Genomic DNA, 27858 nt, shown 5'->3' with positions numbered 1-27858 from the left:
AAACATGGTCTTCTTTAGTGCGGTAGGCTGCTGAGTACAAGACTCTGTTACTATACGTCATTTATAGGATATTGTTGCATTAATGTAATGAGATTTATAACCCTAAAATGTATCAGCAGAGTATAAATATACACCTATGCACCACTGACACATTTAAGGCTGGAGTACCAAAAGTACCACTCATGGCCCTAAGAATTATAACATTAGATTTTTTAAATTCAAATGTAACGATTTTGGTTACAATGTTAAGCCCAAGGCTGTATTCCTGACTAGACAAAGTGCGCACCTACAAGCCCCAGGTTCAATGAGGTAATTTGTTTAGTATTATACTCCACTAATGTGCAAAACTAAAATGAAGGGCCTTAAGGCAAGTCCTGCACTGAGTCTTGTGTCAAAATATAATTTTGACACCATTATTAAGCTTGTTGACAATGTGCTTATATGGTGCATATGCCTAAATTAATTAGTGTGTAATTAATTAATTTCTCACAAACTGACACAGAGCAAACCTAAGGGCAAAATTTCAGCAGAAGAGAATTGGGTTGGTTTCAGGGGCTCTAGGCAAAATATAATCAGACTTCCATGCGTACTGTGCCATGTGAATTGTACTTTATGGGTAGGCCTACTTGACAGTGACAGAGTGCAAAAACCAAAGGGTCAACAGGCAAAGTTTGCAACAAGCGGAGCCTTTGCGTGATACACAATACCTGCAGGCTAATCCAGATGGTGTAGTAGAGGTCAATAGGAAGTCATAGATACAGTATAGTCAACTATTCAGTATTAAATTATATAGTATAATATATGCATTTGCCTGTTAATATTAAATACTTGAAATATGTTCACAAGCAGGTTTCATTATAATTTTGCATGTAAACATTTTCACTCATAACAAGTTGGCCTTGACATTCACATAACTGCTGAATCACAGGAACACGTTTTTAAAGAAATAACGGGAGAATCTTTGGCTAAACTTTCCCGATATAGAAAATAAGTAATCAAGTCCTAACAAGAGCTTCAACTTCCTTACAATACAAACACTGCTAGGCATATGGGAACAGAAATTATAGCGCAAACACACATCAAAGTGCTATAAAATGCTTTATTACAAAATTGTCAACGATGCCTCAGCAAAATGTTGTTCAGGCCCATTTGAACCCAACTAAGTTGCATAATTTTGATATATTTTCAGACAAACTTTCTCAGGGTTTGCATAGAGCATAATTTGACTTGCAGTAAAAGTCATGAAGCGAATGTAACTTTATAGAAGAATCATCTACAACAAGTGTTTTGAACAAATCAACACCATCATACCTTGTACAAATGATACAAAACATCTATAAATGAAAACTGTATCAATTATCAGTTGGTATTAGATACTTAAAGACATTCACACCTTCAGACATTTAAAAATATCAACTACAGTTCCCACAGAAAGTGGCCAGTTATTTTTAGTGTATCAAGACATGTTGAGACAAATGTGATAACATAAAATGAAGATTTCACCAGCTGCAGATGACACCGTGCTTCATCGCTAAACTCTGGTCATTCCCTTGACTACCTAGCAGAAGTGTGCAATTCATACATCACACAAAAATTATTGTGCACAACAAGGCAACATGAGGCATACAACTGTGTGCAGTGTTTAGAAAAAAAAAAAAAAACAGCAGTCAAGACACGCCTCTTTTATGGAAGACTAAGCTTTGTTAGCTTGCTGTGAAAATCAGAGTGATCATTTTTTTGGCTATTAGGCCTCATAGTGAAGCTCAAGCCTGTTTCTTACATGTAATCTCAATGCAACATGTGAAACAAAAACATCTAGAATTAGTTCAATAAGTCAAATGTAAGCTTACAAACAGTTCTCATCTTTACCTGCTGTTGGTAGAAATATTTGTTACTTTTTTAATGTTGATTAAGGTCTTAAAAAACTACTCCTTAAAATTCAAAACATATTGCTGACCAAAGAAAGGCAACTTACTTTCAAAGATCATGGCAGAATGTCTTTGGCAGAACTCTTAAGAAAATTGCTGTAATTACATTACAAAATGTAAAATAATGAACAGTGTTTCTCTTTCACTTGTGATAATATAGAATAGTGTAAACAGGCATAATACCACAGAATATATTTTGCGTGTGCTCAACGTAGGCCTATACTGTACTTGTAACAATTCTTCACGTTCACGTGCTTATTCTAGTGAAGGTGAATGCGTGCTATAAGAATTATCAGTATAAAAGATATAAAAATATCTCGAGAAAATCTAGTTATTTAAACTTAATTTAACTTAATGTTGGTGTCTAGAAAAGGCCAAAAATTCCTTGCATTATATGAAATCAAACCTCTAATCAAAACATATATTTTTTATTTTTTTCCTGGGATTTGTCAAATAAGCTTTAAAGCAGTTCTTTTTATTACACACTTTAGAAATAAAAGACACTCCCAGTAAGAATCTAACTCATAACTCACACTTATAGTCCCATTGTTTACATTCTACCAGAACAGCATCTGTTACAGACAGGACATGGGACTAATAGAGAAACATTGCCCATATTAGGGCGAGGGGCACTGATATAACTCTGATAGTGTATAGTAGAAGTGTATATCTGTCCATTCAATGTCCTCCTGGACAGCTGGATATAACCAGCATGAAGCAGAGGAACAGTGGCCCTTCTTTTACTGGTACCAGGGGGTCTTTCTGACCCAGTGGAGGGTGAAACCTGCATCTGTTCGGATCTTAATGGAAGCTGCCTCGGCCTCCCTGACAGTCTCCTTCACAGACTGCATCAGGTTCTGAGCATTGTGGACCAACATCTCAGTAGCCTGCCGGAGAAGACATTAAAAGAGATACAGTGATGAGGGAGACAGGAACAGTACTTTTTCAAAGCCTAATTAAAATAATGGGAATCTTGTGATCTGACACTCATAAAAAAAGATTCAAAAGGCTCACCTGCTCAGACTCCTCTTCACTGATGTTGGTACGACCCAACATGGTGGCCTTGACTGTGGACAGGATTTTGAGCTGAGTGCTGATGGTGGGAATGCGCTCGCACACCTGAAATAAAGCCAGAAAGTCAGGTGAGGTCAAAACATTTATACCAAAACAATAAAGTGTAGTCTTTCCACTGCAAAACCTTCTGATAAAGACAAAGACAGACCTGGAGCAGGTTGGTCCTGATACGCTTGTCAGTACACTGCTTGGCCACTTCCTTGGCCAGCCGTGTGACTTCATCAGAAGCCTTAGCAATGTCCTTGGCGCACTGGATGAGGGCGCGCTTGTTTCCGCTGCCTCCACGCACCAGACGTGACATCTCAGCCATGAGCAAGGCCATTCGTTTGGCAGCACCAATGATGTCATTTCCCTATGAAGTACAACGGAACATAATCAATCTGAAAGCATGAGGTTTCAAAGTGAAAGTCCCTTGATGTGTGTACAGCATTCACTTACTTTGCTGGACCATTTGCGGGCTTCATCGTGGAGTTGCCTGGCAGCCACCATCATGGGCTCGTTAACCATGTCACCAGCCTTCTGCTCTGGGAACTCCTCATCTTTCTCCTCTGGGGGAGGAGGCCTGGGGGGAGGAACCTCACCCTCAGGAAGAGGAGGTTTGGGTGGTGCTGCCTCATCGTTAAGCTACAAGGACAAGTTAAAGCAATTATGGTTTGGCAGTAAATACACTAGACACAAAACCAAGCAGCTTCAGATGATTTGCCAAATTCAAAGTTGTGCTCATTTGAGGACTTACGTTAAGCTGTTCCAGTTCAGGAGGTGGTGGTGGGAAGTCTGGCTCCTGGGGCTGGAAGGTCTCCCTGACCTTTGCCACAGCACCTAGAATCTTATAACCTGAGTCCAGAAAGCCCTTCTGAAGACCTGGTAATCACAAAACAAACATGTTTATCACTAAATCAGAAGGTTCAACACACACATAATCCTTAAATCTATTAGCAACATCAACCTACTTGGATCCTGGATATTTCCAGCCACTGCCTTAGCATTCATCACCATAGGAGAAATCGTCTGGCTCAGTTCATCAGATGCAGCCTTCACCATCTCCCTGAATTTAGGATCCTCGGAGTTCTCCACCTCTCGCTTCGCCACCAGGAGGATCCGGTTGGCTCTGCGGGCGATGCTGGTGGCACCGGCGACCAGCATCTGAGGCTGGTGGTTGGCCATGGCCACACGGCACTTATCCAGATCCTTCTTGATGGCCTCCTCTGAGGCATCCAGTAGAGATTTGGTATCGATGGCCTCATCCACCAAACCTACACATCCATAACATATTAATATAGCAAATTACAGCAGGAGATATGAAATGGGAATCACCTTTCAGGGAATTTACAGCATCTTCATGGCACCTCACCTGTCATTTTCTCGACATTGTCAATCCACTGATTCTTCATGGTTTCAAAATGTTCATACGCAGCTTGGTTGCCAGGGTTTCTCAGCAGAATACGAGCAGCAGATACCACCTAAAAGACAATCAGAGCCATTAATTGTCAGTCAAATAACAACTACTAAAGACTTGGCTCAAGAAGCAAGAAACACTTAAGCTCTGTGACTTGTGATGCACAGTGGAGGGCACACACAAATGTAAACAGATATAAACACTAAACCGTGACATACTTGTGGTGTTAAGTCTCTTGTTGACTTGACGGCAGCCTGGATTCCCTCCACTGTGCTCTTGTTGGCAGTGCCGACAGCAGCAGCCTTCTCTGCTGTGGTGCCAAGCTTATTGGCGTGGTTCTCAAAGTTGGCAGCCCTTTCGTCAAAGACCTACACATGATCAAATAAAACAATTATCCAGAAGCGTTGCTGGAAATAATACAACCACGTTGCCAATAAATATAAGACCACTGAAGGAGGCTCATTGCAATGAGATCACAGTGAGGAGCAGGGTGACTGTGCCACTGACCTCATCTCTGTTTGGGGCGTCCAGAGGGGCGGTAGCAGCCACCGCCAGTAACTTGATGGGGGTGGTGGTGTCACTGAAGATGTCGGACACCTCCTGAGTCATCGCCTCTTGCATTTTCCCTTTCAGGTCCTGAGAGGAAGACAGACAGGTGTTACAACCAGTCTGACAATACCCTCTGATATATACATATTAGAATATGATTAGGGCTGCAACTTAATGACTATTATAAAATTACTGTAATGACAATTATTTTGATTAATTAATAGATTTATCAGCAACTTTAGCATGTAATCTTTCATCTCATCTGAAAAGCAGGAAACCCCCTAAATTGTAGATCTGAGATTTTCATTATTTCACAGTTTTTTATAATGTAATTTTTTTTAAATCAGGGCAATGTTCTTAATTGAACAATTACATTTCATTATTGTACTTTGAAGGTGTTAGGATTTGTCTCAATAATTCATCGCTGATCGGTAACATTCTTCACCGTGGACTGTACTTTCGACTGTTGTTGATACCTATCTTGCAGATATAGATCTTACATTAATTTTGGAAAACAAACCCAAAATTTGGCTTCTACAAAATGCAGAGTTTAAGGCAATCATGAAAAAAAAATGACATTATTTTAAGAGTTTTAGGGAAGTGTCTCAGCCAATAGAATATAATTTTTCAATTAATCTGAAAGCAGGAAAACCCCTAAATAGTAGATCTGATCATCATTTCTTAGATTTTTATTCATCATAAGTCATTTTCTTAAATTTCGGTAACGTTCATCAGTGAACAATTACATTTCATTATTGTAATTTGAATGTGTTGGGGTTTGTTCACCGAGTACTGTACTTTTGACATCGTACCACTAATACTTGTTAACTTTTACTTAATTTTGACAGAAGGTCTTGCAGTGGAGTATTTTTCCATTGTGGTCATACTACTTTGTATAATAGTTTTTTTGCATTTCTTCCACCACTGATCAACCAGCAGAGGGGGTTGTTTCTCCATCTCCGTGTATGAATCCTGATCTATAGCAGTAAAGTTACAGGTCTAAATGGGAATGACTGTTAAGTGTGAGCCGTCTTACTTTCAAAGCCTCTTGGAGCTGCTGAGCCACAGCACGTGCCTGAGGGGAGTCCCCTTCACCGCGGGCAGCCAGGTCAGCCAGCTGGGCCATGAGCTGCTCCACCTGGTCACACTTACCCAGCATCTCCTGCCTGTACGGGCCTGGCAGAGCGTTAGCCAGCCTGTGGCCCTCTGCCACCAGCCCACGGATGGCTGCCTGGCCTAAACACACAGACACACAAACATATACACACATGAAGATTCACAAAAATCAGCATTTTGCAAGTTGACGGCTGATTAACATTATTACCTGAGGGTGCATCAACACTAACAAACTTCTGTACTAAAGTGACAAAGCATCGATTACTTCTGGATTTATTTTTTTTTTTGTGAAATTTGGTCATAAATATCACTTTAAAACTGTGTTATCAAATTTGTATTCTGCCATATCACTGTTAAGATGATTTTGTGTAGAATAGAAAATCGTTGCGTATGGCCAAAACTCAAAAAAATTTGCTATTTATAATGACATAATAGAGGAAAAAAGCTAATCCTCACATTTGATAAGCTGGAACCAGAGAATGTTTGCCATTTTTACATTTACATTTATTCATTTAGCTGACGCTTTTATCCAAAGCGACTTACAACTGCTATATGTCAGAGGTCGCACGCCTCTGGAGCAACAAGGGGTTAAGTGTCTTGCTCAGGGACACAATGGTGGATGGTTCACAGTGGGGGACTGAACCCGGGTCTCTCACACCAAAGGCAGGCATCTTATCCACTGCGCCATCACCACCCCAAAGATTTTTGCTTGATAAATGTCTTAAATCAAATACTTAACTGAAAATTGTTCATTTGTTCAGCCCTAGTTAACTGTCAAGTGTGCTTGTTAATGCTAGCGTTTAACTTCCTCATGCAAAAAGCAGACCAATAAATGTTGGGTAATTCTGGTATTTCACTGGGTGTTTGTATCAACACTAGAGGGGAAAGAACCCCATGGCTTTCTCCTGTATTATTTCATGCGGTTTCTTTGCTGTAAGCATTGCTTGCATCATACTGTGTGTGAACCAATCCTCCTTAAGAGCAGCCAGCCTGCAGCTCTATTGTAAACATGTAAGACGATGTCCAGGTTTGAGAGGAAAAAATAACAGTGTTGAGAGAGAGCGTTTTGGAACGACGAGTACAGTGTAGAGCGACGTGAACACAAAGTGGTCTACAATTTAGCCACAGGAGCAGTGGAAGGAATGTGAGCAAAAGATAGACAATCGAGGAAGTCGGAGAAGATGGGAGCCAGACTCACCCACACCGCTGTCATCCATGGTGGGATTGTCAATCCAGCGCTGCGCCTGCTCAATCTTCCCTTCCAAGTGAACAGCTGCCTTTGCAGGCCTGCTGTTAGCCACAGCTTTGTTGGTCTTGGACTGCAGGTTCTGCAGAGCTGTGGCGATCTGTTTAGCCAAACCTCTGGCCTCAGGAGTGTCACCTTTACCCCTATAAGGAATTAAAAACAGCAAAAAGGTCTGAGGTGGTGTTTTATCTTAAAGGCATGGTTGAAATGACGTCTGTAAAAGGCCAGCTACAGTTAGAGAGCAAATAACTATTAATCCGTTTGACTAAGAGCACTTTCACACTGCCAATTTAGTTCAAATCTGGGAGTAGTTGACTTAAAAAGGTTTTTACAATTTCTGGTGCAGACCGAAAAACAGGTACTTCAGTCTACTTGTACAAGGTGGAGTGAGAACGGTTCCAATTGAATTGTAATACAAAAGGGAAAATGGAAAAGATAAAATACCTCACTGGTCTAAACTTTTAAGGCCAAGTTGACCCTTACTGAATTGCTGATTTCTCAAATTTTCCTTCGCATATAAAAACAAACACTATTAACTCCCAACAACAGTGGGTAAACAGGTGTGATTTGATGACAAAAGCATTAAATTGATTAAAGTATTCAATTAAAGCATTTGCAAAAAGAGTAAAAGCAGACCAGTGGGGTTAGGAAGAAGGGGTCATCAAAGTCAGGCTCAGAAAAAAAACCCAGTAAAAATGATGCTATATTTCCAGCAGTCAGTAACTTACTGTCTTCTGAGATCAGACAATTTTGCAGTCATGGCAGCGATCTCTCCAATAGAGCGCAAGATGTCGTCTCTTTCTTTGGGGTCCTCACACATGTCTGCAATCTTTTTGGCCTCAGTAAGCAGGACCTTGATGTTCTCTTCTCCCTCTGGGCCGCCATTAGGGTCCGCCAGCCAGTTCTGCCAGAGCAGGAAACACACAAAACACCCTCACATATTTGCATTTAGAGGTTTGATTTGGTTTGTTTTGAAAGGTAAACACGGTTAATGGCTCACCTGTGCAGCATCAATCCTTTTGGCTATGGCCTGTTTGGAGTTAGTCATGGCCTCCAGCTTGCGAGCAGCATTTCCCACCTTGCCAGTTAGCACATCGAGCCCCTGGGAAACCTGCTGTGCTTTCTGCATAGCTGCTGGGGACGCGCCCTGACCTCTGGGATGGAAAAGAAAAACACATGGATACCATAAAATAAAGCATTGCCAAGCCTTTAGAAGGCCACACATGCACATGTCTTTGTTTGTTTACTCAAAAGCTTAAGTTTTATGATCCTCCTGTTTAATATTATTTCCTATCTTAATGCCTCCATTTCCAGACAAGGCTCAGAGGTCTCTCAGTTTTCAAAGGAGTAACTCAACCAGGGGTTAAGTAGGTAATGGATTAATACCAGACAGCTGCTTTTATAGCAAGCGTGACTCAGGGTCTCTGGCGACAATCAGATTTCATATCAGAAGCATATCACTTCTACTCTTACACGCTATAATCCCCTCTAATGTGCTTACTGCATTACAAGTCCTACCCTTTTAAGGATGGGAAATGAACTGCTGTATAAAAATAAGCATTTATCAATAATCAATCAATAATTCTGAAAATTTGATTACGGAATCTAGAAAACATAGTAACAGAACATGAGACTATCTACTGAAAGAGACATGGGCGGCGTGCAGTATGAGGGGGATCATTTTGTCCTAGTTGTGACACAGACACACAAAGCAATGTTTTTATCGTAAAGTGTACCTGGCCCTCATCTCAGACACCTGGTCAGTCATCTGGCCCAGGGTCTTTGCTGTGCCGAGGATCTCTCTGCGCTCCTTCCCAGCACACAGTTCACCAACTTTCCCAGCTTCATCAAGGATCTGCCGGATGGCCTGCTCACCTGCGTCCCCTAAACAGGCAAAGTCAAACACATCAATACTTGATACAACTAGCTTATCAGCCTGAGAACGTGATTAGCAGCACAAGGAATAGTTTCAAAAGGTAGAGGGCATGGATGTTTATTACCTGGTTGAGCGTTTGGATCCCTCAGCCAGTTCTTAGCCTGACCCATCTTTGAGTCGATGAGCCCCAGAGCCCTCTTCATGGCCTCTGTGTCCTTTGGGTTTGAAAGACAAAGATAAATTAATAACTTCAAGGGAATCAACACGACAAAAGAAAACTAAATAAGAAGTGATTCAACGCCTTATATCATAACATGATTATTAGAATGGGATATTTTTTTAATTTCAGTCGATATTCAATATTCCTGTAAATAGTATATTATGTGCCAATGAGGTTAACATGTGTCGCCATGTAATTATAGTCCCATTTAGAAATAAGGTCATAACTCAATGAAACTGAACTTGGAATGTATTTTTCCCTCATTCAGTTTTTTCTAAGTTTCATGGTAAAGAAAAGCTCCAGGTTCTCGTCACTGTTGTGATCAAACCCCCCTGTTTAGTTACTCCACTAAAAGAACCAGCAATGTCCGTGTGCGGCATCGCTAACATCTGTCAGGCACAACCATGTAGCGCATGCCATTCCCATCATTCGTCAATAATGAGCGTGTCATGTTATAAAAGCCAAACGATGTTGTATTTCAATCAGAGTGGATGGAAATACAACAATCTGTCCAACAGCAGCCGACTCGACAATGAGTCCACTCATTGTCGAAGTCAAAACAAAACAGAGTCCTGTAGGACATGGAGCAAAGCAGAACACCAGAGTGGATGAATGAGTGGTTAAATGAGCTTATTCTTTCACGGTACAATAACAGCATTTCACAGAACACAAGGTACTATTCTTCATAATGCAGCTTGAATCTTCAGAGTTCAGCAAGAGATTCAGAGCAAATTAAGCTGAATAACAACAAAACTCCAGTTTGTTTTAAAAATATTCATCAAAAAATATGTCTGAGCCCTCACAATACTCCCTTTGTTAAAAGAGAATAACAAGCATGTTTGGATGAATAGGAGTGTGGAAGCAGAGCTGAACAAGGGAGAGAAAAAAAACAGGAAGTACAAAGGTGTGAAGTGATGTCACCAGAGCTGCGTAGGTGTATTAGTTTACTGTTCAAACTTGTACAGCTGGTGTTCTGTCAGTAACCACCTGTGAATGTGAGTGAAGTAAAGGGAGAGACGGATATGAGATCTTTGCACTCAGATGAAATGCAAACACGCATTCACTCCAGCCTATAATCAAACACAGAAAGGTATTCCTCAAAAAAAACAAAAAAACAACAAGGCACGGTTAGTGTTCATGGAGATAAGATTTGTGAGCACACTAGGCCATATACAGTATGTTGGATTAAAACTATAAATTAGCCATTCATACAACAAAATCCATCTCAGTTTCTATGTTATCTCCTCCTATGGCTGTAAAATGCAAATACAGAGAAAATCGTAGTAAAAAATTATGAATGCTGAGAGAAATTTCCTTCATGACATCCAAATCAATACTGCATAAGTCAGGTTGTGGACATGCACATGGTTAGGTTTTAATGACATAGGAGGAGGACACACAGATGTTGATACAATGTCATGTTATGAAGCAAAACAAATCCAAAGAGGGAAAAAAAATACTGCATGGATCAATATTTCAGCAATTCAAAACTGCTGAACATTTGTTCAATAAACGCCATTTTTTTAGCAGTACAAAAATATTCAAACTGCTAATTTGCTCTATTAATAGATAGTCAACAGTCTAACCTCACACCTGGCTCACTACCAATAAGCACACAATGGCACCACAAAACAGACAGCACACACATCTGCCAGACATGCTGCTGCACAACCAAGGGGCGAGAGAGGTAAGGGCTTACCTTCTACAGGGGGTGAGGGGAGAAAGAAACGGTAAAAAGAAAGGAAGAACGACATAAATACAAATGTTGAACTGGACACACCAACTGAGAGCAACAAAAAGAAAATAAGTGGCACAGGAGAGAGCCATTTGGAGAGTGACGGTATAGGAAAGAAGCAGAACGTGCAGAGCAGAAAATCCTAAACAAACCCAAAAGATTAACCAGCTACGTAAAGACAGAACGTTACAGCATTCTTACTTGAATCACTAACTGAATGTAAGAATAAAATATAGCAAAAGCATTTTTCACACCTGTCAACCTTGCAATAAGGTCATTCTGATCAAACAAAGTGCATGCCTTGTTAAGAAAGTAAAAAAAAAAAAAACAAAAAGAAAAAAATTAGAACAACATCACTTCATAATCTCTCCAGCTTGCAGCCTCCTGCCAAAAGCATTCTGGGAGTGTGCAAGAACACAGTGGGTAGATTTGGACATACAGCTTCCAGCTATGATTCACTAAGTGCACAAAAAGTTTAAACACTCAAAGAGCAAAGCAGTCTCTTGTTTCTCGTGTATATTTATTATAACAGTGTGTGCATGTGACTTGCCATAGACAAACTGAGGTAAAAGAATATAATTGATTGTACGTACCTTGTTGGCCCAGGCATCCTCGTCCCAGGACGTAAGCTGCAGCACCCTGATGATCTCGTTTATCTCAGCACTCATCTTTTCAAAAGTGAAGTTACGGTTCTTCAAGGCCTCCTCCACACCCTGGCTGCCAGATGTCTTGGTTGTCACAAAGATTTTGATACCTGAAATACAAAACAGAACTTAGAAATACTGACCGAAAATAAATCTTGGTGACTAGAGTATTTACGTAAGAAAAAAAAAACAAAAACAATGTCTGATTACCTGAGATGAGGATAGGCAGCAACTCTTTGACTGTATTCATGGAGTTCACCAACATCACACGGTGTTCCTGGTGTGTCAACTCCTGCTGTCGCTCATCTATCATCTTTGCCATCTTTGTCATCCCTGGACAACAAACCAGAGGTGGAAAGGAATTTAGTCAAATAACATACAGTAATGGTCCTGCGCATTTCCACTTAAGACATTTCAGAGGGAAATGCTGTACTTCTTTACTTTGAGCATGAGAAAGATTCGTGAAATGCAATGGCTTTAGTAAAGTAAAACTAGTATTCCCAGAATATAAACTTTTCAGAAGCTGAAAAACAGATTTTTAGCCTGATGATAATTATGGACACATTCTAAAGAGCTTAAAATAATTTAATCATCATGTGGAGGAGCATATAATCTATCAACTACTATGAAAATTTATAAACCCTTGAAATTGGGGATTAGAGGGATTATTAATGCCCATGTTTCCCAACAATGTGGGACAGTTCTTTAGAATGATAGATGTTAATTTTGATACTTCACATTACTTTACATTTGATGTATGCAACTTCCCAAATGTGTCAAGTTAAGTAAAACTTTGAATATTGGGTTTATTTGTAATGGGATTATTTTTTCCTTTACGAATTACTTCTTTTACTCAAAGTACAGAATTTGAGTTCTATCTTCACCACTGCAACAAACACATATGAATGCTAACATAGCAAAAGTAATATGTTCAACTTCAGCAAAAACACCCTAAATCTGTCAACAAGAAAGCAAATCTCTGAGACACTGTCAAGTTAAGACTTCAGCAAAGTAATCCTGTCACTGCTGTATCAGCAGACTGACCTGGTCCCAAGTTCTTTGTGTACGTTATCAAGTCCTCCATAGACTCCACGACCTCTGCAACTGTCAGGTACTCCAGGATGCCTTTGCACACCCGGATAATTTTACGGACCTATGATATTGACATGATAAAAACAACAAAAGCAAATTGAAAAACAATGTTCATTATTCACATTTCCAGAGACAAGTGATTATGCAAAGACCCCCCACCCCCCTTTTCATTCACATTCTTTCTGATTGCACTCTGACAATGCTTCCTACTGACATTCCAGCCTTTGTCCCCCCCTCCCTTCCCTCCAGTTTTATGTGGACTGCTACTATACAAAGTGATCCCTGAGCTGTCCTGGAAAACATGATGGCACGGCTGACTGATGACTCCTGCTGAGTCCTGCTGACTGCAGCAGACACCGCTGGGACGCCTGATGTCTGCTCCCAGAAAGCTGATCTGCAACTTTTTATATTTTACTCTCCATCCCTGAGAGGAAAAGAAAGCTGGACCTGATAGATGATACTCCTGCCTGGTTCAAGATTTAGGAAGTGTTTGTATAGTATATTTGTCTCCCTCTCTGTCTTTATAAGCATTACAGTAGCCAAGGGGGAAGCAGGAGTGGATCCTTACATCAAAAAAGCCAGTGACAGTAGGCCTGTGCCATGCTCCATTGTGTCCATTAAAAAGACATTGAAGCCCTTCCAGCTCGGCTTCCCTGGGAGGTCGACTTCATGTCATGTCATCAAGTTATTGTAACTCCTGGCTTTGCATTTTGTATCTGGTTGTATCCGGTTGCATTGTAGTCACCAGCTTATCACACATTCTGTTTCCTGCTTTTACTTTTGTTTATAACCAGCCAAGCACAGGAGAAGTGATGTCATATTGACATATTTCCAGTCATGTGAAACATCTGTAAACATCAGGTCAGTCCAGGTAAAATAAATACAAAAATGAAAAAATAAAAAGCACATGTAAGCGCACATCATTTTGCACTAATGCTTTATTAATGCACTGGGAGAATTTCAGAGCACCAGAGGCAGAGAAATCAATTCCTCTGCCGTCAGGTGTCTCAATAATCCACATCCTGCAAAATGTGGGAAATCACAACATGGATAAAGTGTGCTAAAACACACTAAACCTCTAAAACTGATGATATTTAGCAGTGTCACCTGATCCTTTAACAAAATTGGCATTCTGACCTTGGTCAGCAAACAGACTTCTGCTGGTTAACAGATTTTTCAAATAAAATAAAGAATGAAAAGATTAAATGAATTAATACCTCAGCCTCATCAAAGGTTAGGAGCAGGTCAGATGTCCCAGAGAGGATACCCCGGGAGCCATCGATGAGGTAATCCCGAGCAGGAACAGAGTATGGATCGGCTTTCAGCATGGAGGCAGCCTGCACCAGCTTTGCACACGCATTCTCCACTCTGTGGAAAGGAGATGATTGATTTGATGATGAAGGCCAGTAAAAAGAAACAAAATGCTCAAAACAAGTCATGCTGATAATAAGAAGCCCTTAAGAAGCAAATGGACATTATGCGTGGAAACAGGAAATTGTCTACAGCAACAACAGATGGAAGCTTTGGTATACAGCTAGCCATACCACACAGTGCTGCTGTCGAAGCATGACTTTGTTTCATTTCATCTTCTTATATGGTTTTTATCACATTTCAAGCAAATCGGTACCTCCATACATGGGGTTAAATTAAGAATTAGGAAGTGAATAGCTTACTCTAATCTTACTCATCCTAGCAGCAGTTTCCTTCCTGTACTAAAAGATATGCGTTTGCACGTGATTAGCAGCTTGTGTGTAAACCAATTCTGTTCACAACAAGCTACAGCACAGCGTGCACAAAGACCCCAATTATTATAGCTCTCCAAACTTTGTTCTTCAGTACTTTTACAGTGTCAGAAGGAAATTGTGAAGTTCCTATTGAGGAAATGTCTCCTCCAAAAGGCAGGTGTCGTGCTATATAAAGTAAATTATCACTTTCTATAATTAATTCTTACACACATTGACATCTATAGGATCTTCTATAGATCCCCAAAAAGGGAAGTTTTCCGAGGTACCCAGTGCCAATCCGCTGTAAATAAATCAAATTGACTTGACTCATGAATGTCAGTAGTCAATAAATGACTACTAGTTGCCTCCTGGTTGTGATGCACTCAGTGAACTCCAGAGCAGCATAAACTCCAGGCTCAGTCTTTTGATTCAGCGTCATACATGCCACCTGCATAATATCACCAACAGCCATAGTGCGCATAGAAACAGGCAACAAGCCAAGGAATAGCACGTGTCCTAGTTCCCACAGAATACCCACAGTAACAGGGGCTATTTTCCACTTTTTAGGCGTTGCAAAGGGGCCAAACAAGAAGAGCTCAGTTTCCATTCTTCTAAAGGAGCAACTCGCCTGCAGTATGAAGGCTAATGTATGTGCATGACATCGAGGCTGACATTGGTGTGTGTGTGTGTGTGTGTGTGTGTGTGTGTGTCTTTGCAGAGCCAGCCAGCAGTGTCACTTCAGCGTGCACTAGCGAGAAACAGCCATGCATTAACCGGACCCCGACAAACACTATATTTAGTGAACGAGACACATTCCAGCACATGTACTGATGGATGACGACAGGGTGACGATGTGACTTTGAGGCGCCAAATGTGTTGAGCTTGACGACCTGCGCCTGCCAATGCGTTTCATCCCTGACCTTGGGGGGGGGCTCCCAGGTCCCGCCTCTCCCTCCCCCGACTGTAGTCTCTCATGTAATAGGGATCGGTGAAAGACTGTGATACGGACAGACAGCAGCTGAGCACAAGTTAATGATTTAGCCGATGTGGAGTGAGCCAGGAAAACAAATATATTGATTAAATATGTATATCTCTCTTTTTCTACATCGATATGCAAACATTTTTGTGTGTGTTTTATGTTTTAACATGAACCAAAAGTACCGGCAGCAGCCAGTGGCTCTTATATATGAGGACATGTATGAGTATGCGGCCCTTCTTCTTTAGGGTAAAGGAACTCCCCCGTGTACATAAAAGTATTTATGTTACACCCAGGCATGATTCTGAGGCACTTAACATGCCATGTCTGACCTTTGCTTGGGCACAACCAGCCATTACTGCAACAGATAAAGAGAGAAAGACAGCCAAAGAGAGGCTAGTGGGTCCCACATACTGTAGAAAGAGAACTACTTCATCTAAAATACATTTAAGAGGGTTGTCACTGCATTAAATTGACATTTGCAAAGATTTACTTCAGTGCTTACTTAATAAAAGCTGGTGACATGTCCCTTTTCATGATCTGGTCGTCTGTGGTTTGTACAGTCTCCTTCCCCACCTGGAAAACACAGATCAGTCAACTTTACAAAACATTTTAAGGAAATAAAGAGGTAATGTACAATCACTAAAGACACATGAGATATCTATCTATCTGTCCATCTAATCCCATGCTACATGACATGTGCAGTCAGGTGAAACTATATTTGGTTGAATCAGGCTTTTAATAATGTCTAACTTCCAGACATTTGTTAATAAAGTTTTATTTATTTGGATACTTCACAGCACTGTCTGATACAGTAGACAATACAGAAGACAGAATTACTGTATAATATCACCACAGGAAATGCTCGTTTCTGGTTGGATGGGCAGCTTTAGTTACAACTCAAAAATGCTTCTGATATTTCAACAGTCTAACCACTGTTCTAAATTAAGCTTACACTGCAGGAAGTGCAGAAACAGCACTAATGCTTCTCACTTGCTCCTGAGATTCTAAATCAAACGTGGGCTAATTTGACAACAAACAAACTTTAGAAAACCTTTGATAAGTGGCCATGATATAAACACGATAATGAACTCAGTGGGCTAGGAATATAGAAAATAATGGATTCAGTGGAGTTGCCCCCATCTCATCAGTTATCTTTTCACATCATGAACAACCTTGTCATAAATTATCTGTATAGTTACAATTTTGCAGGACTGGGTTATAAACCTGAAATCGTCATTAGATGGCATTACAAAAGAAGTAATGCTGAGCTTTACCCTCACAGTTTGTTTTGTTTTTTATTGGAAGATGCTACACGCTCTTCCTTTATTAATGACAAGTCAATTAGCTACTCTATCATATTTAGAAACTGATAAAGTCACCCCTCACCCCAGGCTCAGCCCTGATGACTAGTTCATTAGACATAGGATTGTGTATCATTCAACACTTAAAGCTTTAGCACTAAGTTTCAGATGAGTTGGCGCATATGAGCTAGCTCAGAAATATTCAATTTCTAAGCTTTTATGCAACTTGAGTGCATGTTACATACATAAATAGCATGTCGTAAGCATGAGTCAAAACTCTGTTACCACAACTTCACCCTAAGGGAGTTTTGTCTTTAAGCATTCAGTTTTCCAGAATGATGTCCTATTATTTGTCCAGTGAATCATATTTTAAACAAGGCAGCTGCTGGAAGGACGCCAGGCGTCAGCACAGTTATAATGTGTAAAGCAGCTGAACGCCTCCTCTCCCTCAAATGCCAAAATGACTCACCTCCCCCATCATGACCTCAGCTCTGTAGGAAGAAAACTCACCCACGTCAAGGCACCATGGGTGAGAGATCACACACGGTCATAATGGGACACGGATCATACTGACTGGGTGAAATGGAGCCGCATCCCTGCCCGGTGGGGAGATGTTAAACTATTTATTTTATATTTTACATTAATATTATTACAAATATACACTACATAAGTGATTATCTCACTGTCACACATGATTTTGCAATATATAATATTTTAAACATGCTGAACTTCCCTGCACAATCTTGTACCTGCCAAGTGAGTTTAGTTTAGTATAAAACAATCAGTAAGTTTAAGTCATATATAATTGGACTGAATGTCAAAATTAGGTCGGAATAAGCAATTTAAACCATTACAATGGGTTTGGGGAGTTATTAATGACACTGTTTTGGCACTATTAACAGATATTTTATAAAGTTAAACAATTAATTGATTAATCAAAAAATAATCAAGCAGCCCTACTGGAAATTATTCCTAAAAGTAGGTTCTGCTTTTTATTTTGGTGATTTGGGATGTGTCTAACTACAGGCAGTAGCAGAGGCATTCCAGGTGGTTGACGTGGGGGCTGTAATGTAGCAGAGCAGACATACATCTCCTCACTCTATTTTCACCGGGCCAGAGGGACTGAGTAATGGAGTGGTTATAAATAAAGGCCAAAAGTTGTGCCAAACTAAAACTGGAGCTTAGTAAAGGCCGTCCATCTCAGAGCAAAGTCACAACCCCTGACATTTGACCAATGAGTGGCTCTAAACATAAGCCAACAGTAACAACTAAAGCTGTCCTGCCCCAATCAACTAAAGGGCAGCAGGGCTACAAACCAATGATATAGGGCACTGACAGAGTAGTAAACATATCTGAGGGAGGAGGAAGTAACACAAAGACCTTACAACCTAGCCACCTTACAAAACACAATATGCAAGCCAATCGTGTTCCCAAATACTTCTAACCAATTCGCAATTGTCTTGTTTTGGGTGGAAAACATTTTCTAAGCTGTTTGTGAGCATTTTCCGGGTCTTATCTCATCCCAGGTAAAGCTACATCATATTTCTATGATGTACAATGATACATCACTTACCACACAAATACACCTCGTAGAAATCTGCAGTAAATTGAAATCAAAACTACTTAGCACTAAAACTACTTCATCAATAATCAATTTGCTTGGTTTTATGTGTTTTTCTATAATAATGCCTCGGTATGTTTTTTGTTTTGTTTTTTTTACTGTTGACTACAAAGACCATAACCAGTATAACCGATTTTTTTTCCATTGACGCAAAAATCTGAATCATCCATCATTTTGACAGACTAAGGAGCATCTACAGTAACGTAAGTATTTCACATGCAAAACTGTCCGTAACAACATGTACACCTCCGGTATTCGACCTCCGGTCCAGTTGGTGAGTGTGCATATTAATGAGTTATTGTCTAAGATCTCACATGCATGACCTCACTGTCCAGTTGGCTCTAGCCATCGGACTGGTAGGCTATATCGCAAATGTCAGGGCAGCTGAGTGTCTGAGGTTCCTTCAGAAAGCCCAATAACTGTATTGTGGTTGATAAACGAGGGGAAAAATAGAAGGAGAAAAGCAAGAAATACTGATAACGTTTATCAACCAGTGGCAGCCAAGGTTATGGGGGAAGAAAGTGGGAGCAAGGAGGTAAAAAAAAAATAAATCATTCATCTGCTACATGTGGTGACACAAGTGTCTCTGTTCATCTTGAATTTGGCTTTATAAATGCATAATTTGTAAGTTCAGTATATTAAATGTTACTGCGATGGATTTGTTTTAGAAAATTAAATGCTATTAAATACGCTATACCAGCGTCTTTCCTGGTGCACTGTGCTCATTACGATAAAGTGTCACCAAAATCAGCATAATGCCGCAACTGCAGTTACAAATGACTGAAATCCACAAAATGCAACCTTTGCTAGAAAATAGTGTTTCCCATGAAAATACCCATTATAGTTTTGTCAAGAGCTGGAGGCGGAACTTAATTTGACGAAGCCAGCCTGCATGCATGCAATCCTCTATGCAGGACCCTTGAGTAATTTCAACTTTTAACTGTTAACGACTCTAACATTTATATGAGATCAAGTCAAGTTTAGACATGACCTAAACTGAACAAAAAGGAGAGAGACTACAGACTACACTATAAGCCAACAATGTGGAGGTCACAAGCTGAGCTCACACTGCCTTTAACGAGTGTTGAGTCATATTCTCCCCAAAGCATGTGAAACCATGCAAAGTTGAGGCTCTTGTGTTCAACAGGTCGTCGCCGTCTTCCTCTTCCAGTTCCATGCAGAGCCTCTTCCTGCTGTCTGAAGTTCAACAACAACAGTCTACAGCCAAACAGTGATCCAAACAAATCCAAGCAAAAATAGAACTATGACCCAAGTTTATTACAGTTCATAATGCCTGGCCTCCTTTGCTATTTTGAGCCTCTGTCGAAATTCTGGACCACATTCTTATGATATTAACAGTGACCCAGCTTGACAATTAGGGTTTAACTAGTAATGTATGTGTCAGGGTTGTTTTTTTTGCTTAAGCGATTAATAGTTTACTTTATACCATCTTAAAAGGTGAAAAAAAGTGAGAATGTTTATCTGCAGTTCCAAATTCCCAAGGTGACATCTTAAAATTGCAGGTTTTGTCTGACCAACGACCCAAACTGAAAAAGTTTCTATTTATAGTGATAAAAAAAAATAATAATAAAATACATATTAATGAAGCCAGAACCAGCTAATTTGGTATCTTTGTAAATTAATTTAAGTTTAAGTCAATGACTTTTCTGTCAATCAATTTATCAGTTATGGAATAATATTGGGGATAATATTTGGGCTGAACGACTTTGAAATAATATCTAATTGCAATTATTTTGACTGATATTGCAATATGATTTGCGATATTGGAGGGAATGATAATTCATTTTGTTCTCATTTTCACTGAAAAACTGATTGTGGTGTAGGTTTTGCAAGGATCTCTACCAAACAAAGATGTTTTCTTAAGTCTGTTGAATATGATGCGTAGGCCAGGACATCTCTGTAGCACGATAATATTTCATTTTAAACACTATTTTGCCTCACAATTACTGCACCTCCTGCAATTTGAAAATATCAGTAGGTGAAGATTCCGATTAATTGTTCAGCCCTAAATAACATTATTTATAACATTAGCCCTAAATATTATTTCTTGGATTTTTGCCTTTATTTGGTAATTAATAGTGAAGACAGGAAACACGGCGGAGAGAGGAAAAGATGACGTGAGGACCCACAGGCCAATCCCCAGCACAAATATCCTGTTCCTTGAATAGATTCTAGCAGACCACTTTAAAGAAGGGCAGTTCACTTCCACCTCCTTTCATTGATTCAGTGTCATCTTCTTCCAAGCTGTCACATACCACGCTACTGGTTGACAGTCTCATTTACCATTTGCGTCTGGAGTGGAAACACAGACACTCCTTTTACCCTCCAAGAGTTGTGAAGTAGCTTGATAAAGTGGCTGCTCCTTTGGAACAGACTCTGCTTTGTTGACAGCAGCCCATCGCTCTGCCCGGAGAAGAAAGGCCACTCTGAAAGCCTCAAGGCTGCCAAGACACAGCCTGCCTTTCACATGTTGGGTAGTTTTAACACAATGCTGTGTTAGTCATGGTGACCACAAAGATCTGTGATGGCAAAATTTTGGCAAGCCCTTTCACCGCTGCCCTTAGCAAAACCCTACAATTAAACCCTGAATTATTCTGCTCAGAGGTGTAGTTCCTGAAAGTGCAACTCACACACTGCTTCCCACTCTAAGTGACTTTGCACTGCAATCTGATGAGACATGCTCGCACAAATTGATGGCGCAGCACTCCATTAGCCACTCTTAATCAATAGTCCCAGAACCAGCAAGTGCTGCGTTCCGAGATATCAAATGACTTTTGACTAATAATGACTCAGAGGGGCAGCAGAGAGGTAGCACTGAAGGTCAACACCTTAATCATGCATCTGTCAAGTGGTGTGTGACGTGGTTTATTCATTTGGTTCAGGAAGTAGCTACACATGGGGTGTGCATGGTGATGAAAGTCACAAATCAAATGGCCTGCTTGGCCGTAGCAAAACAGGCCCTCCAGCCAGAGAGAATATATCACAACTATCTGTCTCGTATTACAGGAGCTTAGCAGCTCGAACAGTGTTACTGGGGAGCGGCACTCTGCAGACTGAATCCTTCTCCTAAAAACAAGAGTGAGTCGATATAAGGCTTGTTGTAGATGATCTTTCATTTGCCACCAGAACAAGGATTGCTGAAAGAAAAATGTTAACAGATTATTTCTATTGCATGAGGGATGGGGAGGAAGAGGCAACATCACACCCATGCATCCAATCAGGTGATGAAATGGAACATAAATCTAGGCCTATTTGTCACTTTCTAAAGGATCTAAATTTTTTACTGCATTGTAGGACTAACACTCCTTATTTGTGGCCTAGGTCAGCTGGAAAACTGAAAAATGACAGCACCATATTTTATCCTTTGTCATGGTCTGCAGCCATTAAAGTCTCATTGGCGAGGGAGAGGGGTTTCCCTTCATTGACTCACATTCCTGTTTCTGAGAGGGGCCGACAGCTGCCAGGTCTTCCTGACTTGGCTTCCTGCATTTCCTCATGAATTCAACACTCCTAGGAGTCCTCATATCCTGACAAATTTCCATCAGACGGGGAAAAAAAGAGACTACATTTTCAGTATGAATCCATAACATAGCAATGCATTTCTGCAAAGATTAGATTATCTCTCTTGAATGGAGACTACGCAAACATTTCAGACTCTGCGGTCCTTGTATTGTTGCGAAGATTACAGATTACATCAAAAAAGGTGAGTACCATGAAATGAGTTCCTTTGACAAATTGTAGGAAGCTGGAGTTCCAGGTAATAGGAAGTATTTTCTTTGTTTGCTTTTAAGCACTGTAGTTAATGAGCACATTTGTTTCCCATCTGTAACGGATTAAAGGACTGTTCAAAACTTCATCAAATACTGATCTAATAGTATAGTTTATTATTTATCACCTATATTTCTGTCAACATTGAAGAAATTGAAGACAAACAACATTTCCAAGTGTGATGCTATATGTAATTGTGTATTAAGTCATACAACCCCTGAGACCTACTTCCATACTGGCATTGTTGCATAAGGCACACTGGTATTTTGTAACCAAAGCGAGATGGTTTACCCAAAGACTGACTGCACAGCCACTTAGTGATCTGCACATAAGAGTATCTCCACAAGTCATGTGAGGCCCTGTGATCTGTGCAAACAGGAAGACTAACAATTACGACTCATCCGTTCCAGGGCCCTTCATCATTGCCATTTTTTTCTTTATCCTACACCTATAAAAACGGTGCTATAAAAATAATGAAGTACAACAGGACTGTTGCTGTTCTTGCATTTAACCCAGTAGGAAAGTATCTAAATCCTTCATATCTTCTTCATATCCAAACATCTGTATGTCTATTTAGCTGTGATGTGGACAGCAAATATAATTTTACTCCAAAAAGGTTTTAGATGTAATGGTGCTGAGAAGTGATTAAATCATAATGATTTAATCACTTCTCAGCACCATGTCAACTTGAAACTTAAACCTGACCGATATGAGACAAAACTAGAATGATCTTCCCCAAAGCACCAGATCAGGTTGTGAGCCCTGCTACCAAGTTAGGTATTTCTCTTGCTATATGTTACTGTTGCACAAGCCATTTGTACAATAAGCACAAGGCTTGGTTATTACACATGAACTGAACATGCCATCTCTCACACTACTCCAAATACACCATTTATCCACTAGTTCGTTGACTATGTTTAGCCAAGTCCTATTGGTAAAAAGGACCACCAACTTAAAGGTGCATTATGGGTCAAACAAAGATATCACAGACAAAGATAAACCTGACATCCATGATCATGTGAACACAGGCTTTTCTCAGGGGAGCCTTGTTATTTGATAATCTTACTCAATATTTCAGTAAAAGAGTTTATTCAAAGAATCAGCTAAACCCCCCTCTGAGTAGAGATGCATTCCTGCTTGCTGGGAATCCTTCACATTCCTGACATTCATCTTTAATTGAGGTCTGGCTCATTGTCTCAATCTGAAAACACTGAAGTGAAAGATGCTGAGCACCAGGGAGGGGTCTCGCTTAGACCAGACATATTTGACTCACAATGGTTTGTGGTCATTCTACCCTTAAAATCCTGGGTCAGTTTACAAGGGCTGCACTTTTATCTCCATGCATCTGGAATAATAAGATTAAGCCCTTTCAAATTAATAATTTAAAAAGGCATACACATTTATCACAGTGGCTGCACCAGATCTCCTCAGACAGGCTTAAGCATCTAAGAGCAACCTAAAAGCTCATCTTCCTTTTCTTTGTCTGGTAATGGAAAGAAACGTGATGCAACTATCAGAATGTGTCATTTTGAAAGGTACAATCATTTGTAACCCAATCACTCAGATTTTCAAGTCATCCAAAGTCCAGCTTCATTAGCTGTAAGCTTCTGGCTTAAGAGATTTTGAACAGAATTCAGGAAGGAGGATGTCTGCGCAACATGTGTTTTTTCTGTGCAACACAGACAATGAGGTAAATAGCTTTTCTCTGGTACAGCCCTGTCCTGAGGATATCTAGAGAGATGTAATTAGACAGCCTCATCCCTTTCTCTTCCAAGGACGATCCTTTCCTTGACAGTAATTTACTCTCCAGTTAGATGCCGAAGACTTCATTTAACAGACTAGTTTGTTAAATGGAGTAACTTATGACAGGTGCAAGAACTGAAAATGCTAAAAGATTAAGTAAACAATAAAACTTGCACAATGTCAACACCTACACAGTTAAGTAAGTAAATAACTAGAGTTTCCTGAGAATATTCCAGGTACAAGGTACATGGCAGATTTATAATTTTACAACACAGGGTTGTATAACAAGATCAAGTTGTAGTTCCCTTTATGCTACTCACAAAAAGCAAACGTCATATACAAAAAGATATACAATATGGGTGGATAAATAATAAGTCATAGAAATACAACTGTTTTACATGGTGGAATGCTGAGGATGAAGTGAGGAGTCTGGTGGTACAACAGCGGAAACTTCTGTATCTCTTGTCAAACGGCAGCAGCGTGAGCAGGCTGTGGAGAGTGCTGTCTTCATTTGTCATCAGTTCGAAGGAAGTCAAAGACAAGAGCCACAGAGTGCATTTATTATCTCTTCTGAGCTTTGCTATGTATGACCATATGTGTATGACTCACGCGTCTGGTGAGACTGAAACCCGAAGAAACAACATCAGATCTGTAACTTGAATGAATTCATAACACTGTCCATGTTGTAATGTTGCTACAGCAACTGGAAATAATTACAGGCCTATCCATTCATTCATGCCACTGTTGGAAACATCTGATCACAATTCAGAATGTGCAGAGAGGCTGGATCATTTCACCCCAAGCTAGTTAAGGGTTGCCGCAGGACATTTCATGTGTCAGCAAATGCAGCCGTTGCATTCATGTTAAATTATCGCAATGATGCTCTCGATTTGTCATCAATGTAAGATCCACTTTCCTTTTAGAATCCAGGTTGGTCTTATATATCTGGCTCTTTAGCTGCTATATGTTCTGCTTTGTTTGGGTTAAAAAGCTAAAAACAGACTAAAAACATCTATGTGTTCATCATTGCTAGCAACACCATTAAATTCATTCTTAATATTAAAAATATCTGTCTGGAACTTTTACCACTATTGGAACGTTAACTATGTTTTCCTGAGCACACTTTATACATTTATGCAGAATGTATCTATAATAAGAAGTGGGGTGTCTAATTTTCTTAAGCGTCACAAACACCCTTCATCATAATTCCTTTGAAGGACAGATTACATGCATAACCCTGTTAAACTTTATATGCAGATGCCTTCACTGTTCCACTGTAGTAACATCTGATTACAAAACCAAAATTATAATTGGGTAAGAAATTATTACCATAGGTCCAGGTCAAATGTTTTGCTACATGTAATCAAACTTGTTTATAAACAGTATAAACTGTTCCAATCCAAGGCATTATTGCAGTATGATTTGCCAGAGGGGGCCTTTTCTGCATAACAACACATTTAAACACCTCTTTATAATGCCCCTCAGAGGAAGGAAACCTTGTGTGTGCAGACATATAACTAATGAACACAATGGGGTACAGACCTATAGTTTGAGAGTGGGCGCTGAGGAAAAACAAAGGCATGGAATGAAGTGAACTAGCTTGAAATGGTCACGGACCATAAAATAAACTGGGGGCTAATGGTAGACAATCCTTCTAAATGAAGGATTCCTTTGCTGACGGGAGACGCCAGAGCAATTGCCCAAATTTATCGACTAACAACTGCCAGAGGCTCTGTGCTTAACCAGGCTGACAGAGAGAACACCACACAGAAACTAAGTCTGCCTTAATTTAGTCTCTATCCCTTCCTGTTTACAAGCGATAGTATCTGACAGCCCTCTCATATCTCTTTGTTTCCTTTCTATGAAACTTTCCGTGTAGTGGTTTGTGTTTCAGGCTAATATATGGAGAAACAACATTGTCATTTCCCTACTTGTAGCTATGAGAGTTACAATGTGGCACTGAGGAACACCATTGTGGTTCGGTCTTTTTTGATTCTAAATATAAATAAACCACAGCTGCATCTGGTCAAAGGAGTGCACGTAATTTAATGTTTTCAAAATACATAATTAATACCGCCAAAGACATTTTAATTGCTCTCTTTGGGTAGAAAAACATCAAGGGCACCAACGAGATATGATAATGTATGAGCACTTGGCATAGTGCATCAAGAGTGAGTCATAATTATATATATATATATATATATATATATATATATAGCTCTACCAAGGAGGTAATATTTTTGGTTCAGTTTGCTTGTTTGTTAGTTGGCAGGTTATCTCAAAATGTGTCAACAAACTTGGCAAACTCTTTCAGTTCAAGGATACAGGCCATTAAAAGTGATTAATTTATGTTCATTTTGATGCTTCCCCAGAATATTTAACCAATCGGATTCTTTGATGCTAGTGAGTCCAACGATGGAAAAAAGGACAGGTGAGGATTTCTGGCTTTACAGGCGGATTTAGGTATTAGCTATCACTGTGTGACCACAGCAAAAAGGTTTTTAGAAAAGGAAAATAGCTGAGTTTCGTAATCAAGTCATAATCTGCTGGGTCATACAAGGCAGCATAACACTGGATCCACATGCAAATTACCAGTTTAACACATAAATATGCAGCCCTGATGAAGATTTGATATTCCTTTCTAGTCCTCTTTAACAAATTAAGTTAGGTAATGTTTGAGAACTTGCAAGAGAAAGCTTCACTTTGAAGGCATCCAACCGACAAAAATTCCACCCCCTCCCCCCAAAGCCACTCCCCCATAACCCACTCTCCTGCACAAAGTGCGCACAGGTAGGCAGGCAGGTAAGGCCAGCAGTGCTTTTTACAGTCCTGCGACAGCCACAGATACCGGATTTTTTAGACAGCTGACATCCAATATTTATAATTTTGCATCAGTGATCAATCATTTCCCCAACTGTCCCATTGAGTAGTGTAGTATAAACGGATGTGTTTGAAAGTCTTGTTTGTGAACTGAGCTTCCCCCATTCACAGTTTAGCGAACAGAGGTTCCTGAAATCAAACATTGTGTTTGAGGTGTATTCATATTCTAATTCACAGCCATGTCCAATGACAACCCGTGCAGCTGGGTTATTATGTTGGGATAAATGAAAAGGGAATGCACTGTAGCCTGCCCAAATACCTGGCTCATACCAGCAGCAGTGCCTACGCCACGATATGGCAGCTACAGAGGAGGGAGGCAGGGCAAGTTTTCAAGGGGAAAAGGGCGTCACTGGGCTTTGCCCCGAGTAAAACAACTTTGAGAAACTTAGATAGCATGCATTCAACTTCTCTGCTATTAAACACATCATATGGAGCTAGCTACAATTGTATACTGGTTAAGTGTGGTGTTCAGACGCTCACGTAAGTTATTTCGAGAGCGGAGGGTGTGGGACAAAGACCGACAGGTAACGTTAGCCTACACCCGCCGAGTTTAGGAAAACACACTCACAGGTACAATTTCACAAAGACAAGTTACTCACCCGAACAAGGTTGCTAACAGCCGCCTGCACGGCAGCCACTGGCGCCGTAAGATCTGGAATAGCTTTCCCGTCAACTTCACCTTCTTCGTGCATTATCACCAGATGGGATATCTGCTGAGCCACCGGCTCCAGGATACTTTCTATCGTCTTCGTGTGGAAAACCGGCATGGTGACAACTTTATATCACTATCGAAGAGAAAAACAATCAAATACCCTACCACCAAAAGTAGTGCTCTCCCAAACTCCAGCTACAAAAGGCTAAAACAATCCCGACAGCTTCTTTTCCAGGACAGTTTCACCCTCCAGTTTGAAGACTACAACTACTCCCGTGAAAGCTTCAACGTGA

The 27858-nt window shown here is 40.2% G+C and overlaps 1 protein-coding gene across 2 annotated transcripts; it reads right to left on the bottom strand.

The window, feature by feature from the left end:
- Positions 1-1079: 1079 nt before the first annotated feature.
- On the bottom strand, positions 1080-27858 carry LOC123982794 (vinculin). 2 transcript variants are annotated; one of them, XM_046068632.1, is made up of 21 exons: positions 27513-27858; positions 16082-16152; positions 14094-14244; positions 12829-12937; positions 11995-12117; positions 11734-11894; positions 9310-9403; positions 9046-9193; positions 8310-8463; positions 8038-8213; positions 7262-7452; positions 5984-6183; positions 4906-5034; positions 4617-4766; positions 4354-4462; positions 3953-4255; positions 3739-3863; positions 3441-3626; positions 3151-3354; positions 2943-3047; positions 1080-2815 (listed from the first exon to the last, which is right to left on the bottom strand). In XM_046068632.1, the coding sequence occupies exons 1-21, from the start codon at positions 27678-27680 to the stop codon at positions 2669-2671; spliced, it is 3204 nt and encodes a 1067-aa protein (XP_045924588.1). In that variant the 5' UTR covers positions 27681-27858; the 3' UTR covers positions 1080-2668. The 2 variants fall into 2 exon arrangements, with proteins under 2 accessions (XP_045924588.1, XP_045924589.1); XM_046068633.1 differs by having other exon boundaries at positions 9310-9400.

Source organism: Micropterus dolomieu, linkage group LG14 (genome assembly GCF_021292245.1).
Source record: "Micropterus dolomieu isolate WLL.071019.BEF.003 ecotype Adirondacks linkage group LG14, ASM2129224v1, whole genome shotgun sequence".
Taxonomy (NCBI): Eukaryota; Metazoa; Chordata; class Actinopteri; order Centrarchiformes; family Centrarchidae; genus Micropterus; species Micropterus dolomieu.
This window is presented reverse-complemented; position numbering and strand designations above follow the sequence as displayed.

What these genes read in the sequence shown, in the direction of transcription:
- LOC123982794 (XM_046068632.1), bottom strand. Translation starts at nt 27,680, where the DNA reads ATGCCGGTTTTCCACACGAAGACGATAGAAAGTATCCTGGAGCCGGTG. An exon ending in GTGTCTGAGATGAGGGCCAG is followed by an intron (nt 8,464 to 9,045) that starts GTACACTTTACG and finishes TTTCCATCCCAG; the next exon opens with AGGTCAGGGCGCGTCCCCAG. An exon ending in AGCTCCAAGAGGCTTTGAAA is followed by an intron (nt 5,035 to 5,983) that starts GTAAGACGGCTC and finishes TCTTCCTCTCAG; the next exon opens with GACCTGAAAGGGAAAATGCA.